The sequence below is a fragment of the Silurus aristotelis genome (assembly GCF_946808225.1).
Source record: "Silurus aristotelis genome assembly, chromosome: 9".
Lineage (NCBI taxonomy): Eukaryota > Metazoa > Chordata > Actinopteri > Siluriformes > Siluridae > Silurus > Silurus aristotelis.
In genome coordinates, this window is record NC_139582.1 from 1,270,665 (window position 1) to 1,290,255 (window position 19,591).

A 19,591-nucleotide genomic window follows, 5' to 3' on the forward strand; every position below is an offset into this window, starting at 1 on the left:
TTTAGGTTTTGTTTCTGAATTTTTGATATCATAATTCAATCAATTGCATTTTTTTTCTAGCAGCAGCGATGTGAAAATACTTTAGTCACGAAAGTGAAATGTGATTAATATAACAGTCTCCTACATGCTCTGTTCTCGTTTTGTTCTCGATGTGGGTGGTGTATACAGACGAGGGGTGTAAAAACCCACCAAAAACAGCAGACTCAGAGTGGGTTTCCGTAGCGGTTAAGTAGCTCTGTTAAACAATCCAAAGGTTTATAAAAAAAAAAAAAAAGATTATAAAAGTTTTTAGTTTTAGAGAAATTAAAGACCACTGAAACTACATACATTATATGGATAAAAGTGTGTAGATACCTGACCATAAGATTATTATGAACATAATCATACCAATCTTCCCTGAAGATGTTCTCCTAGATTTTGTGGAGATTTGTGCTCATTCAGACACATTAGTAAAGTTGTCATGCTATCGCATCCCAAGATGTCCTATACAATGGTGTCCATCCAACTTTGTGGGAACAGTTTGGGGAATTTTTTACATATGGCTGGGAAAAGTCAGGTGTTCCAGTACTATTGTAAAAAAAAAAAAAAAAACATGTTTATAAAGTATGCAAGTCATATTACAGACATCAATGTGCACAAACAAGTGTGTTAATTATCTAATGATACAAATGTGCTAGAGATTCTGTTCGGATTTTGTGGGGAAAAAAAAACAAACTTATAATAGATGCAGAGTGTTAGTTTACCACTAGAGGGAGACAAAATCACCAAACTGAGCATGTCCATTTGTCTTCAGTGAGCTTGAATCAAAATTAAAGCATTAAACACTTACATATCAAATTAAAGCTTTTATTCTACTGATAATTCTGCGTACAATTGTAGTAGCATGGGTTAATATAATCCTCAAATTCACTTTAAATCCTATATAGAATCCTGACATGTATAAAAGGCGAATTTAATGCCGTTAGTGGCGTGATGTCACGCATTACTGAGTAATGTGAGTAATCCGAATTATTCACCAATGATCCAAATAAACTTTGGGTAATGTGCTAAAAATAACTCACTTGTACTCACTTGGGCTTGTGTACGAGACTGTAGAGCACATTCATGCAGTTATGAAATGGTTAAAAGCGACTGTAATGCCCCTGAGGAGACAGGGTGGAGGGGGCTGGGGTGATGAGGGGGTGGTGAGAGGGTGGTGGTGGTGGTGGTGGTGATGGTGGAGTTTGCGTTCTGTTCTCAGCAAAAACTGAAACAGCACTTCGGCTTATTGCTGAAGAGCACATCAAGCACTTATTTCATGACACCACTAATTGTGGGTGCGGGTTCGAGCCAGCATCACTACTGTGTAATTAGAGAAAAACAGAGAAAGAAGGAAGAAAGAAAGAGACAGATGCACAAACACTCCAACTGGCTTTCACACTTTCCAAATCTACACTTATTCCAGGTTTTTGTCAGAGGGTCACTGGGGTGAATTCCACATTGTTTTAAGGCTCATTGTAGTTCCTGGGTATGAGATGGCACTGATACAGAACATGACACTGGGAGACACCATGATAAAAAAGCACAGAGGTGTGAAGAAAAGAAAACATTTCACCTTGGGATGTGACTTGTACGCGTTAGCAGGGTGTATCTGGGTTTTTGCAAAAAACAGTCAAAAATGTTGGTATATCACGGTCTATATTTGCCAGCATGAGGAAATTCGCATCTGATTGTCAGTCCATCGTCTCTACACAACTGATTCCTACCACTGAATTTGCACTATTCTGTATAATTTGTACACACAGAGGCAAATCTGCAAATCACAAGGTTTGTCACCTTCAAGAGAATTTCCTGGAGACCGAGAGATGATTATGGGGACATTCTAAAACGCTGAATGTGAAAAACGCTTAACATGGTTTCATGCGATAAGGCAGCGTTTTTAAAAGACCGAACTCAATAAACACCTTAATAATAAAGAATACGATGTACAGACAAGCAGTTTGGTCTTTTAAAATCTCTGTATTATCGCATTGAGCTTTTTTGTTCTTCAGTTTTTTATGGGAGAACGTAATCAAACCTGCTACGTTCGTATTCTGGACTTGTGCTTGTCTGTAAATAGTATAGTTTATTATTAATTTGCTAAATAAGTTTTGTCTTTAAAAACGTTGTCTTATCGCAGTAATCCACGTTAAGCCTTTTAGAACGTCCCATTTTTCATAATCGTTTAAGGGACACAATTAAAACATTAAAACATTGTGATTTGCAATATCGTTTACGAGGTGGTATCAAAACGTTTTAAAACTAGTTTTGTAACACACCACCAGATGGCAGCACAAGGCTGCACGCAAAGTCACAGGAAGCACCGACCTTCATAAGTCAGTGTACCACAAGACATTGTCGTGTACGCTTCAGGAGCCTTGTGACTGGTGCTGTTCTGACCACGTGCGTTAACACGTCTGCCATTCTGACCACATGCGCACCCTGTCACTGAGCTTCTCACACGTGAGATTGACTTCTGCACTGCCAGATTTGGCTTCTGCGGACTTTGCCCTCTTCTCAAAGACGAATATGAAAAGCTCAAAGGAGGTGAAGAACACTGGGAGCTGTATTACTGTGCAAGGTGGAAGTGTGGAAACGTAAAAAAAACTAGTGGGGGTTCTGTGTGTGGGGGGGGGGAATAATGGCATCACTGATTGTACTGATGCCATTATTTCAAATAAATATCAGTTAAAACGTTATTATTTACCTCTAATATTTCAAGTTTGATACAAATTCCTTGCACCCCCTTCCCTGGATATCTGCCATATAAATCTCCTCCATCTTACCCTCATGTTTATATTTTATATCAGGGTTTTTTACACTTTTTGTAGTCACCGTCTTCTTTCCCACCATATTCCACCCAAACGCCCGTTCCCACCCAACCCTGACTTAAAATACAACCGGCTGAATGTTAACACGTTCCTCCTCCTGAAGCGAACCACATCTATTTTTACCACATCAGCTCATCGCATCACAGAGCCGTCCAGCGCACTCAGAGGGGAAGAGTATCTGCTATTTTTTCATGCATGTTTACAGATTCCCACGACTGTGATGACAAATGAAAGAGCGAGATGATCACAATGCTCCCCAAAGAGCATGGCCAATTTTCTCCTGTGGCTCCTGGTCATGGATGACTGTTCAATATTTTAGTGAAATTGTATGTAGATAATAAATTAATAAAGTATTACATCCTGGTTTATAGAGGTTTTGATTAAACCTACCATTTTTTATATACAAAAAAATGAAAACATGTTTTTTTTTTTTACAGAAAGCTGAAGCTTCCAGAGCCTGACTTTAATCCTCTTCCATGGTTCCATAGATGTCGTGTCTTTTACTATTACAGTCTCACAATTCCTTCTCCGAGTAGAATCAGACCATGTCATTCCTCTATCAGCATTTTGTGTGTTCTGATAAATAAGTATACAATACACCTTGTGGACAAAAGTATTGAGAGAGCAGAACTTTCCAGCCAGATGTGCTTCTCCTCCAAACTGTCAGCACAAAGTCTGAGGCACACAATTATATTAGATGTATTTGAATGCAGGAGGATGAAGTTTTCACATGAACTAAACCTGTTCCAGCATCACAATGCTCCTGTGCACAAAGCCAGTACCAGAAGGATCTGCTTTCCATGCGTTAGAGTGGAAGATCTCCTGCTGTAGAGCTCCAACACTATTGAGTAATGCATGTGAACGCTGACTGCACCTCAGACCTCCTCACCTTCTCACCAACATCAGTAGCTGATTTTAGTAACACCCTAATAGCAGAATGAGCACACAATCTAGTGGAACATCTTTCCAGAACAGTGGAGATTATAATAACACCAAAATAGGAAGTAAATGTGGAGTGAGACGTCCAAAATGAAGCACAAGGTGAAGCTGCCAGTTCAGTGAGAAGTATTTATACTGTAAAAAAAAAAGATTTTTCTAAAATCATGTATTTCTAAAAGTGCTTTGTGTAGAATAAATAATTAAGACAATGCAAAAGAAGCTGAAAAAAAAAACATGGGGTGGAGAAATTGATGGAAGGAGGGAACAAGAAGAGAGAAGTAGTGGAGAGGGAGGGAGTTGAGAAAGGCAGAGGGAGAGAAAAGCAGAATCCAAAACCCTCACGCACCCTCTGTTCTTCTCAGTCTGACTCGCTGTGCTTCCTCACAGGAGCTTCTTCTAACAGGTGAGTAGAGCTCATCTCTCGCTCTCTTCTTTCTCCTGCATCTTTCTTCTCATCCTTCTTATGTTTATGTTTTCTTATTCTTATTATTCTTACACTTTTTTATTAGTTTCATCTCCATGCACTTGTGAACTGCTGCATTGGGGCGAAGCTCTCAGTGAGTTGGCACGTGGCAATGTTCATGTGATGGTTGAAGTATCATGTGGTATTGTAGTTTTATCTGGATTACTTTCTGATGATCCACATTTAATACTGTTTCTCCTTCCTTTTCCTCCTCCCTGTTTAAATTCATGACACTGCTCTGATACTGTACTTTTAGATTCTCACTCCTGGGAGTTTTCTGGAAGAGTAGAGAAATATTTGGATTGCTAATTATAAGTCAGTCAGTGGAAAATTGCACTGTGAGTGTTTTATGGTTTTGTGGGAGCGTGCAGAAGATCAGGACAGGCATCAGAACACCCTCTAACCGTGTGAAAGAAAACCTGACCTCCTCTATCGCACGTCTTCATCCTTACCTTTGTAGAAAACACCTGCAGTTTGGCTTCCAAGAATGCATCTATATATAAACCCTCACCAAGAACCTAACATTAAACCTAAACCCAACACTCAACCCTAACCTCAAATGAAAAGATCTCAATGTTCATACGAGACAGAAAAATGATCACAGGTTATTTTAGAGATGGTTGTCAGAGTCAGATATGTGGCTGGTTTACAGATATTCTTTGAAAATGTATGTAGTCTCCAGAGATTACATCCACTGGGTGGCACTAGTGCAGCAGAAACACCTTGGTGATGATTGAAGTCAGATCAGAATGATCAGGTTTGAACACCTCACCATCACTGCGTACAGAAGTGCTGATCAGAAAAGCATCTCAGAACACACACGTTCAAGTTTAAGGCAGATGGTCCAGAAGAGCAGAAGGTCTGAGCAACAACAGAAACTCCGGCCACAATATTAGGAACACTGAGTGATCGGCTTCACACTTCTTCAACCCGTTAGGACCCCCCCCCCCCCCCCCCCCCCCCCCCCCGCCCAAGTTTCAGACTGTCTGATTTATTGTAACATCAGATTCTAAACCAATAACATCGCATTCAAAAACAATGAAACAATAAATCACATGAAAATTGCAACAAAATAACAGAAAGAGAGAGAGAGAGAGAGAGAGAGAGAGAGAGAGAGAGAGAGAGAGAGAGAGAGAGAGAGAGAGAGAGAGAGAGCAGAAGTTTGCGCTCCTGAATCTGAAGCTTCTCTTCTGTCATGATTAAACCCTGAGTGCATTTCATGACCCTCCTGCTGGTTTTTCAGATGGACACCATGCTGACCTTCACCCTCGCACTGTGCGCGCTCCTGCCGCTCGCGCGCGCGGTGCCTCCAGGGTTCCAGGTGCGACTGGTGGGCGGGTCCGGAGCGCACGAGGGGCGCGTGGAGGTGTTCTACAATGGCGCGTGGGGATCTGTGTGCGACGACGAGGTGGACATCAACCTGGCTAATGTGGTGTGCCGAGAACTCGGGTACGGACAGGGTCTCACCTGGGCACATAGCGCCAGGTTCGGACAGGGCAGAGGTGAGACGCGCGTGTCGGTGCTTCTGTTTTTCCATCAAACTTCCCTCTTTAATTATTAATGAAGGAGGGAAAAACTGCAGTGGTTTTTATTACTAAAACTTAGGGCGCAAATACATGGAGCATTACTTCAATCAAAGTGTGTACATTATTTTTAAACCTTATTATAAGTTATTCTTTGGACACAAACACACTATATGGACAAAAGTATTGGGACACACAGATTAGGAAATCCAACCCTGTTCCAGCATGACAAAACCCCTGTGCACAAATCCTGTTTCATGAAGATCTGCTTTACATGGGTTGGAGTGGAAGATCTGCTGTAGAGCTCTGAACTCATTTTCAGGAGTCCACAATATTTGTCTAAATCGAGTATCTCAATTACACTGCAACCTTGACCAGATGTTTCACTGGTATTGCTAGAATGCTAAGCTTTACACCACAACCCTGCAACTTAATAAAGTTCAACATCAACAATTATTGTGCATCTTCAAACACCCCTCTCCAGGGCTCCCTGTTGGTCTCATTGAAGGTTTTCCTTTAGAGATTTAATGATCTTATTATTCCACACCAGCTCCCTTCAGCCAATAAGATGACTGACATTTTAGCAGAAACAAAACTTCTGCTTCTTGCTTAAAGTAGTGCATTCACGTTTGTGCTATAGAGCACTTTGTACAGATACGGTGCAAGACATCTGGAACATCTGTATCCAACATGGTGAGAGAGACAACAGAGCGACTTTAGGAGAGGTGTCAAGTTGAAGTTTGAACATTCCATTTCTTATTGATAAATAAAACCTTTAGAGGCAAAACTATATATTTTACAATTACTTTCCATCCTTTATCCTTTCTTGTTCTTGAGAAACCTTTAGAGACAGTTGAGCTCCTGGAAGTTTCCCTCCAAATCAGACATTTCTACTCGATTCAAACCTTTTTTCCATTCCTTTCATCAAAAGATTGAGTGTAACTTGTCTTTCTTGTGTCTTTGTTCACGTTCAAGGGAATATTTGGTTGGATAATGTGGTGTGCAAAGGCACAGAGACTTCTCTCTCTGACTGTCGCTCTAATGGCTGGGGTACGCACGACTGCACCCACGCTGAGGACCTGGGCGTCGTATGTACCAAAGAGGGTCCACGCCAGGGCCATGTACCACGCTACAGTGAACCCGTACAACCTGCCACCTCCGAGCCTCGTCCACCAGAACAGACGCCCACACGTCGAGGTCACGAGATCGCTCTGAACAGAAACTCTGCCCGGGTCTCTCCAGGCTCTTCACCACAACTGCAAGGCCATCAGATCCAACTGCGCAGGAACGGTTACGACAATGCAGACTCACGCAGGCAAGAAAACTCTGTGCCACAAGGGCACGAACTGCCCAATTACCTCCGAAGCAGGACCCCAAACAGACGCAATCAGGACAGTCAACCCAGAGCAGTGGCCCAGTCGTCTGGCTCAGAGAGATATGAAAATCTACAGTCGATCCCGGCGCCTCGGTCTGAACAGTCTGATCCCATTACCGAGCAGGACAACAGAATGTACCCTGATTTCACAAACACTGTTGAACAGGTAGGTTGAACACTGTAGTTAACAGCATTGGTCCTATTTAAATAGTAAATTCTACTGTAGTGATGTAACATGGCGGACTGATGATGAGTTCATTCACTGATCCGTTTCCCAGATGTGCATGTGCATGTGCACCCTTAAACCCATCACAGCCCAAACATGCTACTGTTTTTGTTTGCACAATGACAAATTTTCAACGTTCTCTTAACAGTCGACCAGTTTAGTTTGTTTTTCTGTTTCATTGATGTCGTTCTGCACAGTCTAGTGGCAAAGTTAACGCACAGAAAAACCTTCAATGGCTTTTAATTACTGTTTACCAGACAATCTACTTTCACCATCTGTCATGTCTTGGCATGCAAAAACAATTATTTCGCTCGGAGTGCTGGCATTTTTCATTGGGACTGGCATTCTGCTGAACCCAGACATTTATTGCATTTGCTTCCTCCTTGGTCCGTATATTCTACGGTACACTGAACATTAAAGTTGTCGGAACTGTTGTTTTGAGAACACAATGAGAAAACAATGTCGTGATGAAACGAGTGCACGTTTTGCGTTACTCTTTCAGCAGAGTGGATCGGGAAGGGGGAGTTTGGAAGAGGTTCGGCTCCGCCCGGTTTTGCCTGGCACTCGGGGCAATTCAATGGTAACGGAAGGAGTGCTCGAAGTGAAGCATGCTGGGAGATGGAGGCACGTGTGTAACCTTGGCTGGGACCTGAGCAGCAGTCGAGTGGTGTGTGGGATGCTGGGATTTCCGAAAGCAGAGCAGCATGACGAGCGCTTGTACAGGTCAGTCGACTCCTCCTTCTTCTTCTTTAATTCCATTTCCTTCTTTAAGTTTTTTAATTGTTTTAAAAATATCACTAAATGAACACATACTGCAGCATAGACATTATGTTGCATCATATTTACATTGATCTGTTTAATAACAGAGCTAGAAAAGTAATAAAATGTTCTACTTAAGTAAAAGTTACTGTTACTTCAATGAAATTTTACATAAATACATTTAAAAATACCGGTTTAAAAATCCACTCAAATAAAAGTAAAAAGTTTACATTTATTGTGCAGTTCAACAAAACTGCATTAAAGAAACACCTTCACAATTTTACATGCAACAACAAAAAAATAAATTAAAAAACAATAAAAACACCATGAGCCCGTGACTTGAGTCCAATGTAAGTTATGCACTTTTGAAGCAAAAACATAAAAAATCTCCTGTTATAATGTCTTGCATGATGAAGAGAGAAATCGCAATTTGCGTGCTGTCATACAGCAACTGTTCAACTGAAGTTGAATAATAATTCTACAGCATACAAAGACATCCTTTATACATTTTACGGAATGTAGCAGACGCCCTTATCCAGAGCGACTACAGCTGAGCAGTTGAGGATTAAGACCCTTGCTCATGAGCCCACCAGAAGCAGTTTGGTGGTGCTGGGATTTGAACTAACGATCTTCCGATCCAAAGTCCAATGCCGTAACCACTGAGCCGCCACCTTTATAATTGTCTGTGTCCAATGTTAACATATGGGTGTGATGGTCAGGGGTGCACATACATTTAGTGTACCCAGAGCAGTATATTAACCCATTTGGATGTTTATTTCCATCTTTTCTCATGCTGCAGGATGTCATTAACCCTAGATTTACTGTACAGGAATAGTATAATCTGTGTAGGAGTGTTTATGAAACAAGCTACTATTCTCACTTTGAGCGATTTGTGTTTGTTTTTGTTTTTTTAACCTCATATAATTCAAGTAGAAACACACGACGTGTCTCTTTCCTTCTCTGGCATTAGAGAGAAAGAAATTTGTCACCTAAATATATTTTCTTTGCATCTGTTATGGAGGATCCAAGGTCGAGTAACCAAACTATAGCCATTTTAGACGTGAGTAATTCCTCTTCTCCTTTACTTTTCCCTGGAACTGGAAAACCACTAAATCGTCCACACCATGTGACCCCCCCCCCCCCCACCCCCATCCATAAATAGACCGAGCCGCCACGGAAAACGCTGCTTCTCTCTGTCTTTATACTTCACCACAGATCCTTTTTCTGGAAGTTATACCCTGCACTCCAAACTCCGTCCCCTAAATTAGACGGACTACGTGCTGAAAAAATCGCCGCTGCCTAATGTAATTTTCCATTTCATGAATTGTTTTTTTTCCCCCTTCTTGCTTCCTTCCTGACTTTTGAAGTCAGCACTCTAGTCAACACTCCATTTGCGAGTCATGTGAAGAATAACGTGTATTATGGAATGCATGATTCTGTTTTCAGACTCTTTATTTTAGATACATTTTTCTTTTGCTCTCTGAGACAAACTCTATGATTCACCAATCAATCGCACTTTTGTTTGGGAGTGTATATATCTATAAATCTATATATACATATACACATTTCTTTTTTCTTTTTTTAATTTCCACAAAAAGCACATACATGACCGCATGCATTGAGAGGTATTTAAGGGGAAGCAGGTCCTTTCCACTGATTGCGTCTGTGTTTGCATCATGATCCCGACATCAAAAAGCTCATTTAGGAAATGCCGCCAGTGTTATGAAAAAGGTCGCACGCTGATTAAATTGAATTTAATGACTCTTTGTGATGCTTATCTTTGCTCGGCGCTTACAGCTGGATAATAACGTATATATTTATTTATTTAACCGTTAAACAGGACACAGGATAAACATTATGGGGACACACGTGTTCATTTAAAATTTACAGTCTCAATGTTTGTCTGCGCTGATGGTCATTCCAGTGGAAATACATCTGAACACCATTGGAATATAAGGTCGAATTTCACAGTGATGTAACGTACGATAGCGGTACGAGTGTGTGGGGTTTTTTTTTTCCAAAGCCCAATTTTTCCTTGTCTCAGGAAACTGGCGCTCCTCCATATACATATATACTGTATAGTTTATATGTATATGTATATATAGTTTATATATAGTTTATAGTTTCAGTAGTATAAATTGCTCTGTTTTGCTAAATTATGTACTTTAATTTGTTAAATTATTAAATTACTACCCAATACTGATCACCATTCCTCATGTCTCTTGGGTACGCTAGACCACGACAACGGGGTCAGGAAATACCTGTACCGCATATGTGATGAGTATAAAAGCCCCTTTCTTTCTTTCCTTCCAAGAATTTAAAATTAATGCTAATACTAGTATCATCACCATCATGCTTGTCACGTTCTTGCTCACTAGCTGTAATGCGTCTCTACTGTGACTCTCTACTGGAATTTGAGTGTTGTCTCTCCTACTTCATCACATTCCTCTTTAAAATGTTGATTATTGCTGGAAAAATTTTATGATTTTTTATTTTTTTTTTTTTGGAGCTAAAAGCTAAATCTCACCACTTTTGCAATGATGACCGAGTTAAAATCGAACACGACCTGTTGAACCTTGTTGTTCATGTCACTCCTTTCTCTCTGACTCTGAGATCACGCCGCCTCGGCATCTGCTGCTTCTATCTCCATTTCCTCAGCAGAGTTCAGGCGGCGTATACGATATCTCCCTACCTGCAAATGAGCTCATGGCCACATCCTAAGCGTTTCACAGGAAGCATGTTGTCACAGCCCTGTACACTGATTGCAAGTATGTGTTTTAATCTAAAGGCTGTTGTCATCATGTTCTCCACATCAAACAGCTGACCGAGGAAATTCACCCCGTGTTATGAGAAGGGCTGCGTGATTATTGTCTCTCTGAATTTGTTTTTGTCAAAAAATTATGTGATAAGACTTGAGGCTTGAGGCGAAACAACGTCCCAGGCGAAACCCACACTGGGATAGATGATGGAGCATGATTACGGATGTTTCATCTCATGTAAACGCCATGATGAAGAAAGTACATTGTGTCAGAGGAAGAAAATCAACAGTTTTCTTTAAAGACCACGCTCAGCCTGTAATTAGGAGCGACGTTTGGGTTAGAGCGGATCTGTCCTGTTGTGATAGCAAGTGGGTAAAAAAAAAAAAAAAAGGACAAACATACAGTAGATTCACACCCACACCCACTCATCATAATGGTGCAGCCCACAGTGTGTCTGGGAGGAAGCGCTGATTCAGCAAATCCATAATGCAAAAAACTTGGCTTTTTGTAGAGAAAATGCAGCACTAGTTTATAAATCCAGTTCATTGTTTTATCAACCATCATAGTCAATTTTCAGACTTTTTCACTCGTCTAATGGGACTTCAGCAGAATTTTAGGTCACTTGCCCACATTATATACATATATATATATATTATATGCCTGGTTACATACATTTACAGAAACTCTGTCACACCAAGATAAGAATCTACTTCTATTATATATATATTTATAAAAACAGTACCACCACAATGTACACATTCTAGATGAGCGACTTGCAGCTATCTCCAGAGCAGCTCTGTTATCCCATTCATGCAGCTGAGCAGCTGAGCATTAGGGGTCTTGCTCAAGGGCAAGTGGCAGCTTAGTGGTGCTTGGATTTCAACTCACGACCTTCTGATTAGAAGTCCAACATCTTAAACACTGAGCTGCCCCTTCTCCAAGTGAGTGGCCTTTTACTTGTCACGTATACATTATAACACAGTGAAATTCTTGGAGCACAGAAGGTTAAGGGCCTTGCTCAAGGGCCCAGTGATGAGTCTGGTGATATAATGTCTTGAACAGCTGAACCTCTGATCAGTAACTGAGCTCTGAGCTTCCACATCTCCCAGTTAAAAGTCATACAAGATAAAGAAGAAAGCAAGATGATGTTTGCAATGCCACTATATTACACACTCTAACAATACAAGCCTGAGATCTTTACTTTGCTCACTCTCGCATAAATTAACATCTCCAGGCCCAAATAACTATTGCATTGTATTCAGTATAAGTCTTGGATAAAAGACAAAAGATTCTACAAAACCTCAACATAAGTACATTAGAATAGACTTATAACTCCAAGATATTTTGTATGCAATCATAAAGCTTGCTGTTCTTAATGGGCGTAAGGATTTGAGCAAGTTTGATAAATTGTGACGTCTAGACGTCTGGGTCAGAGCGTCTCCAAAACTGCAGCTCTTGTGGGATGTTTCTGGTCTGCAGTGGTCAGAATCTATCAAATGTGCTTCAAGGAAGGAACAGTGGTGAACCAGGGCGACAGGGTCGTGGGGGACGAGACTCATTAATGCACGTGAGGAGTGAAGGCTGGTCCGTGTGGATCTGATCCAACAGACGAGCTCCTGTAGCTCAAACTGCTGAAGAAGTTCATGTTGTTGATGTTCGATAGGTCACGACTGTTTTAGCAGCAAAAGGGGACCAACACAATATTAGTCAGGTCATAATGTTATACTGATGGGTGAATATATTATAAACACACTCGTTGTATAATATCTCAGTGACCATTGCCATGTTCTACATCTGAAGGAAAGCACAGTGGGTGCTGCTGCTGCTAGAATATAACATATGATTATACCCAGTAAAATGTGCATGTTAATTTCTGTCCAGAAATACCTCCTATAAGAACCTGAAATAAAAAATGGCTTTGAATGTAACCACTAAATTGAAGTTATATACAGAATAAGAAGGTTACAGTCCAGATTACAGTGCAAAGCTGTTGTTCTTTCCAAATTGGTTGAAGCGTGAAGGGTTGAAATTTGGCAGGAGACACAGTAACACCATTCCACTTGCTGTTTATACAAGCATTTATACTGAAAATCTGAGACTCTATCAAAAAAAGATCAAACTGGATTAAAATATAAATATATACACCATATGCGCAGAAGTATTGGGTACCTGACTTTTCCAGCCATAAACTGTTTCTCACCAAACTGAGTTTAGTTGTATAGAATGTCTTCAGGTACAGTAGCTTTAGATTTTCCCTTCACTTGTACTAAGAGACCCAACCCTGTTCCAATATGACAAAGCACCTGTGCACAAAGCTATGTCCATGAAATGATGCTTAATATGGGTTAGAAGCGAAGATCTTAAGTGCTCTGCACTAGAGCTTTGAATTTAAGCCTATTTAACACCTTTGGGATGAAATCTCCACAAGCACTCTCAAATATCAGAACATGAGGGTCAGAGTGCAGGATCGACCATGGTACAACATCTTTGGAGCACTCCTGGTCTTGCTCATGGATCCAGTACTGGTTCTGATGTTAGTCCAGGGATTTGAGCTCAGAACCTTCTGGTCCGCTTCTATTCTTCCACTGTTTTTATACAATTCGACTTTGGTCACTGTTAGGACCATCTCTCAGCACCAGTGTAGCTACAGTAAACAGACTTTTCTTATACTCTAAAAATGACGCATAGAGTTCTCTAAAATCCGATCTAAACTCCTCTTGCGTGACCGGAATCGCTTTGTTTTAGTTGTGGTCGTTGTTGGAAGGCCGTGTAGCCTTGTTTGGCCTTGTTTATGTGTCTCGTAGCTCAATCCTGTCTTGTGACTGTAATATATAATTACAGGATCCTGTACCATGATATTTGATAAATTTAGTTTTAATTTGGATTTAAGATGAGATTAGTTTGACGGAATTCTGAAAGGGTTTTACTGTGTGCATACAGTTTGATTTGCAGGTTGATTTTCCTTCGACTTTACCCACATGCAGTTTGCTTCTGCGATTTAATACTGTCTCCAATCTGAGATGCTGCAAAACAAGTATGTGCAAACACGCATACATGCACAGATCAGGCATAACTTCATGGTTACTGATCAGTTTAACGTTATGACCCCCTGCCTAATATCGTGTTGGTCCCCTTTTGCTGATAAAACAGTTAGACCACACGGACCAGCCTTCACGGGCATCAATGATCCTCGTCCCCCACGGCCCTGTCGCTGCTTTACCACTGTTCCTTCCTTGGAGCACTTTTGATAGATTCTGACCACTGCAGACCAGGAACATCCCACAAGAGCTGCAGTTTTGGAGATGCTCTGACCCAGACGTCTAGACGTCACAATTTATCAAACTCGCTCAAATACTTACGCCCATTTTTCCTGCTTCTAACATCAACTTTGAGCACAAAATTGCTGCCTAATAAATAAATCCACCCACTAACAGGTGCCATGATGAAGATCATCAGTGTTCTTCACTTCACCACTTATTAAGTGTACATTTTTCTATAACAGCTCCGTGGATTTTTTTTTTTGCATATCCCAGCAATGTGAGGAAGCTGAGATCAGAGTGCAGGGTTGGTCATTATGCAGCACCTCTGGAGCACAGAGGGTTAAGGGCCACAAGAGTGGAGAGCGCAGCTCAGCTGAAAGCTTCACCTTTATTTTCAGGCTTGCAACGTTGTGTCATGTCTCAGCGTGGAACTCCGAGCCTCTGTCCTTTGGGGCCGGGATGCAGTGCTCACAGTCCAGTAATTATAAGGTGGAATCGTGTGGTAGCGTCTCTGACTGCACTTTAATAGCCGTGTTCGATTTGGCTGTGTCAGCACAGGACCTCGCCCATGTGGCCGTTAAAGCCTCAGCGCGCTCGCTTCGTTTTCGCTTTGAGTGAAGAATAGCCGTGTCTTGTCTTTTTTCCATGGTGTTTATGCAGCCAATTTAAATTCCCAATGTAGATTTGACTGCATGTTCAATATTTTGCAAAATATTGATGCTGTTTACTTTGGGGAAGTGTCCGGTACATTGCATTTTCAGAGCTGGCTGCATAAATACAGCAACACCTTCCTTTCAGCAGAACTTACTTTTCTACAGAAATAGCATGTGTTCCTTGTTTTGAAGCCTGTAGAAATAAATATTGGCTGGATGAAATCCTCTGGGCTGCCTGCGGTGGTGGAAGTGGGACTTTGAATGGTATATTGAATAAGATCGTCTGGGTCATGTTTTAATGCTCTCAGACTTTTCAAGGGTCAAGGGTTTTCTTTCCATTTCAAACCACATTCTGGGAGACATTACATGTTTTTATTTTGAATCTGGGCCTGATTTTTTCCTGCAATTTCACTTAGTGAAGGAGAAAAATATGCTGCTGATATCTAAGAGCTTCGCTAGCGTCAAGTGGTATTAGTTTATATTAGATTGTCACATATACATTACAGCACGCTGAAATTATGTGTTCGCATAAATCAGACATGACGCAGTGCCCATGGTAGATTGTTTATTGTTCAAATCCCTGACCTTTTGATTGAGTAACCCAGAACCTTAACAATTAAACTACCACTTTCCCATTCCCCATTAATGATCATAAGTTCACTTATATCTAGAAATGTTGTGTGTAAAGCAAAGGAATTGGAGCATGAGGTTCCATGCAAATACACATTGACCTGACCTACCTGCTATTGCCCAATCCATCCAATGTTTTGAGAAGAATTCCACTGAGAGAACATGGAAATCTTAAGGTCAAACCAGGATCATTAATCATCTATTAAAAAAGTGGTTCAGTTAATTAGATTAGCTGAAGTTGAAAACTTTTTTCACTGAGACAATTTTAACTCTTAACTGGTTGAGATTCCTGCCAATCACATCACAGAGACATCTCCTGGTTCCACACCTCCACCTGACTGTGATAGACCGTAGAAGGAACATTATTCACCCAAGTGAGGATGAGGTTTCGACTTTGACTCTGGATTTTTTCAAGGTTTCCTCCTCAAACCATCTAAGGGAGTTTTTTCCTGCCACAGTCTTCCTTGTTTTGCTCATCAAGAATAAATAAATGTAGTTCAAATATAAAAATTTTTATCTTATTTTTAATTTATAAAATAAATTTTTATTGCGAAAGGGCTACAAAAAAAACTTGGAATTAAATCTTTTACTCAGTAACGGATATTATTTAAAATGTAACGAAGTACAAAACTTCAAACAAAAATATACTCATTTAAAAGTTCAATTACAGATTTCAAAAAGTAGTACACAAAAAAACTACTCAATTACACAAGTAAAAGTAATTTGTTGTTTCCTCTAATATTTACATATTCAAATTTTTATCCATAGGGACTTAAAAGTAAGACCAAATCCGACCTAATAACAAAAACCCAACATTGTCTGTGTTCTGGCAAACCACTGTATATTTATGAATATGCAAAGAGTAAAATTGAATCTCTGAGAAATATACACATGCTCAGAAAAGTGTCTATGATCCTAAATGTTATTTATTTATCTATTATTTAAAGAAGGTCCATTTTCATGCTTTCACTACATTCTTTAGGAACATCGTAATGTCCTGCACCTGTTATACTCCACAATACGACACTCACTTTCCCCTTCTGAGATTTAATGCAAAAAGCACTCACACAGACGGCATCTCCCTTCAGCCATGTTTACTGTGAAACCACATTAAAGCGAGGAGAACCCAGCCATCTCTCCTCCCCGAACACAGATTAGCCAATAAAGTAATTAGCTCTGACTCAGCTCAGTAACTCTGTGGTTTGATGGCGTCTGCCGTTGTGCCCTTCATGAACTTTCCCAAGAGCTGCTTCATATAAAAGCGTTAATTAAATGGATTTTTTTTTTTTTATAATCTATTGTTTTACTAGAGTTCAGAAATCTTTTCGAAACTCCTCTAGTTTTATTTTTAAGTTCTCCAGTTCTTCAGCTGGTGGAAAGATCTCGTAGGTGTGCACGAGGCAAATGAGCACTTCTGCAAAAACCTGACCAGCCCACCAGCACACATGCTGCGTGGGGTAGACGGCAGTGTGTCAAGCTTGTGTGTGTGTGTGTGTGTGTGTGTGTGTGGTACAATCTGAGATGTAAACCTGTAGATGTATTAATTCTCCTGACATTGTTTAATTGAACGCTCTCCTTTACTAGCATCACACCTATAATTTCTAGCTAGATGAACACTTTCCTGTTAGCTTGATTTTATTTTTTGCTAAAGAAATCCATGTTGTAACACTGTTAAACCTGTAAACGTATCGCCATCATACTTTCCACCTCTTATGTGGTGTGTGGCTCCCAATCAGCACCAGCCTGGTGGCTTCAAATTGTCAGTAGCTTGTGCTTATATTTAGCTTAAATACCTATTATCTTCTCAGCTTCCTGAAATCTCTAACAGCTTCTGCATGGCAGCTTCTTTTAGCCAAAAAGGCCCAATAGAGCTTATGCTCTTAAAGGGATGGTTAAAGGCACATATAGCACTGTTTTGACATTTTTCTGTTTGCTCCATATTCAGTCAGAACCTTCAGTTTGTAGATGGATTTGATTCTTTACGCTCTAAAAAGAATATTTAGACCATTTATCTGTCATTTATTAGCCACATACTCCTTGTTGCTCTACTATGAAACGAAATCGCATTATGTAATTATGTATAATGTAATCAGGGTTTATACTAAGGAAAAATAAAAGGCTAGAATGAAAGAGGGAAGAGAGAGAGAGAGAAGGGGTTAAAAAAAGACACAGGGGGCTGTCTGGCTGCAAACAAGGAACACTGAGATCTCTGTAAGTCACAAAACCACCAAACCTCCTCAGCTTGTTTTGTCTGTCATATATACAGCTTGTATTTATTTAGCCAACCTTATAAGGTAAAGCAGGATTCTGCTGATGTGTGTACATGTGTGTGAGTGTGTATGTGGAAATCCTGTCTGCCTGGAAAAGACATGGAGACAAGCGTCTGAATTACTGAATCTTGAACTGGTGGCGTAACAAAAACACACAAAAATACGCCATGTTTACTGGCGTGTCTCAGCGCTTAGGAACATATTTGTTGAGTTCATATTTGCTACCAGGTGTACGTGTGTATTTTTCTGGTTATTTTACGGTTTATTGAATCTCTTCTCTTTTAGGAAACAGTGGGACTCCAAGATGGCGGATTCAGCCATGCGGTGAGTGATGAGTTTATACAGACGCATGTGTAATACACGTATTATTGAAATTCCATCAAATCCTTTTAATAAAGCAGAATTGGGAATCGGAGCTTAATCATGTTTTCCAGACCAGGAATAGTCCAAGGCCCTTTGTCGTGTACACACACCTCCTTTATATGTGCTCGTCAGTCGCATAAAGTGTTTTGGACTAAGGCCAAATTGTCTAAAATCAACCCTGGCTTTGATTTTAATTGAGCACAAAAAAAATTACAATAAAATAAATAAAGAATTAATAAAAATAATAATGTAAGCAAAATAAAAACTAAACAAAACAATATATATGTGTGTGTGTGTGTGTGTGTGTGTGTGTGTGTGTGTGTGTGTGTGTGTGTGTGTGTGTGTGTGTGTGTGTCATCACCTTGACTGTTGATTTCTGTAAAGCTGCTTTGAGACAATGTCTGTTGTGAAAAGTGCAATAGAAATAAACTTGACTTGACTTCGTATCTCTCTGGTTAAATGGCATCAATTCAACCAGAGTTTAACTTTAATTGCTTCAAATCTGACTTCCTGTTTCTGTCTCACAGATCAGCAGTCAGTAAAAAAGGTTACTGGGTAGAGAAGGTGAAGTGCACAGGAGCTGAGATCTCCTTGTCACAATGCCAGACTCAGCTGTCTTTCGCACGTAGTGACGTGCCGTGTAATGGTGGGATGCATGCTGTGGTGCGTTGTGTACCCGGTCCGCAGTTCTCGCGCCTGTCGAGCTCTGGACAGCCTCAAGCTCCACCAGCATCTCAGGTACGCACACCTTGACAATCTATTAGTTATCATAATACACTATTAATGGCTAAAGGTGTGCACACACCTGACCATCAGGCTTATTTCAGTGAGGTTTCACAATCGACTTTCCTAATTATCATCAAGGTATTCAGGTAGATTGAGGTTTAGGTTTAAGGTTCTGTGCAGGTTCCTAGAGTTCCTCCATAACAAACCCTGGGAAATCATGTCTTCCTGAAGCTCGCCGTGTGCACAGGGGCGTCGCCATGCAGGAGGAAAAAAACAGCATTTCTCAGACAGTTGAAACAAAGTTGTCTAAATGTCTTTTTATGCAGTAGAATTAATATTAGAGGTCGAGGGATTTTTACCGACAGCTAGTTTGGATCATACTTGTCGAGTCGCCTCTAGAGGTCGTTCCAAAAATGACGGCGGACCGAAAGCCGGAAAAACTATCAGTATGGATTTTTGCAGATAGTTTCAGCAATCGACTATTGGTGCAGATAAATCGGCAATACCGATTAATCGGTCGACCTCTAAATAACATTCATTGGAATTAAGAAACTTGGCCCAAAGCCACAAACCATTATCTCTTGCAGTCTGGCAGATAGCATCCTAAAATTTCAGATTTATTTATCAGACTTCCAAAGAATAAACTGTGATTAATATTCCAGGGAACATGTTTTACTGCCCAGAGTCTAGTGGTTGTGTGTTTTGAACCACTCCAGCTGACACTGAGCATTTCACTGTGATTTTTAGGCATGTGTGCAGCAATTCTGCAGTGGAAACCCATTCCATGTAGCTGTTG

The 19,591-nt window shown here is 40.5% G+C and overlaps 1 protein-coding gene across 1 annotated transcript in view; it reads left to right on the forward strand.

Moving 5' to 3' along the window:
• The first annotated feature begins 4,081 nt into the window (after nt 1-4,081).
• LOC310730883 (lysyl oxidase homolog 4) overlaps nt 4,082-19,591 on the forward strand; it is a 32,420-nt gene continuing 16,910 nt past the window's right edge. Inside the window, exons 1-6 of the mRNA XM_083550098.1 lie at nt 4,082-4,191; nt 5,495-5,753; nt 6,750-7,315; nt 7,881-8,098; nt 17,992-18,030; nt 18,597-18,807. Of these exons, the coding sequence (XP_083406224.1) occupies nt 5,495-5,753; nt 6,750-7,315; nt 7,881-8,098; nt 17,992-18,030; nt 18,597-18,807 (1,293 nt within the window). The 5' untranslated portion in view covers nt 4,082-4,191. The remainder of the gene's footprint in view (nt 4,192-5,494; nt 5,754-6,749; nt 7,316-7,880; nt 8,099-17,991; nt 18,031-18,596; nt 18,808-19,591) is intronic.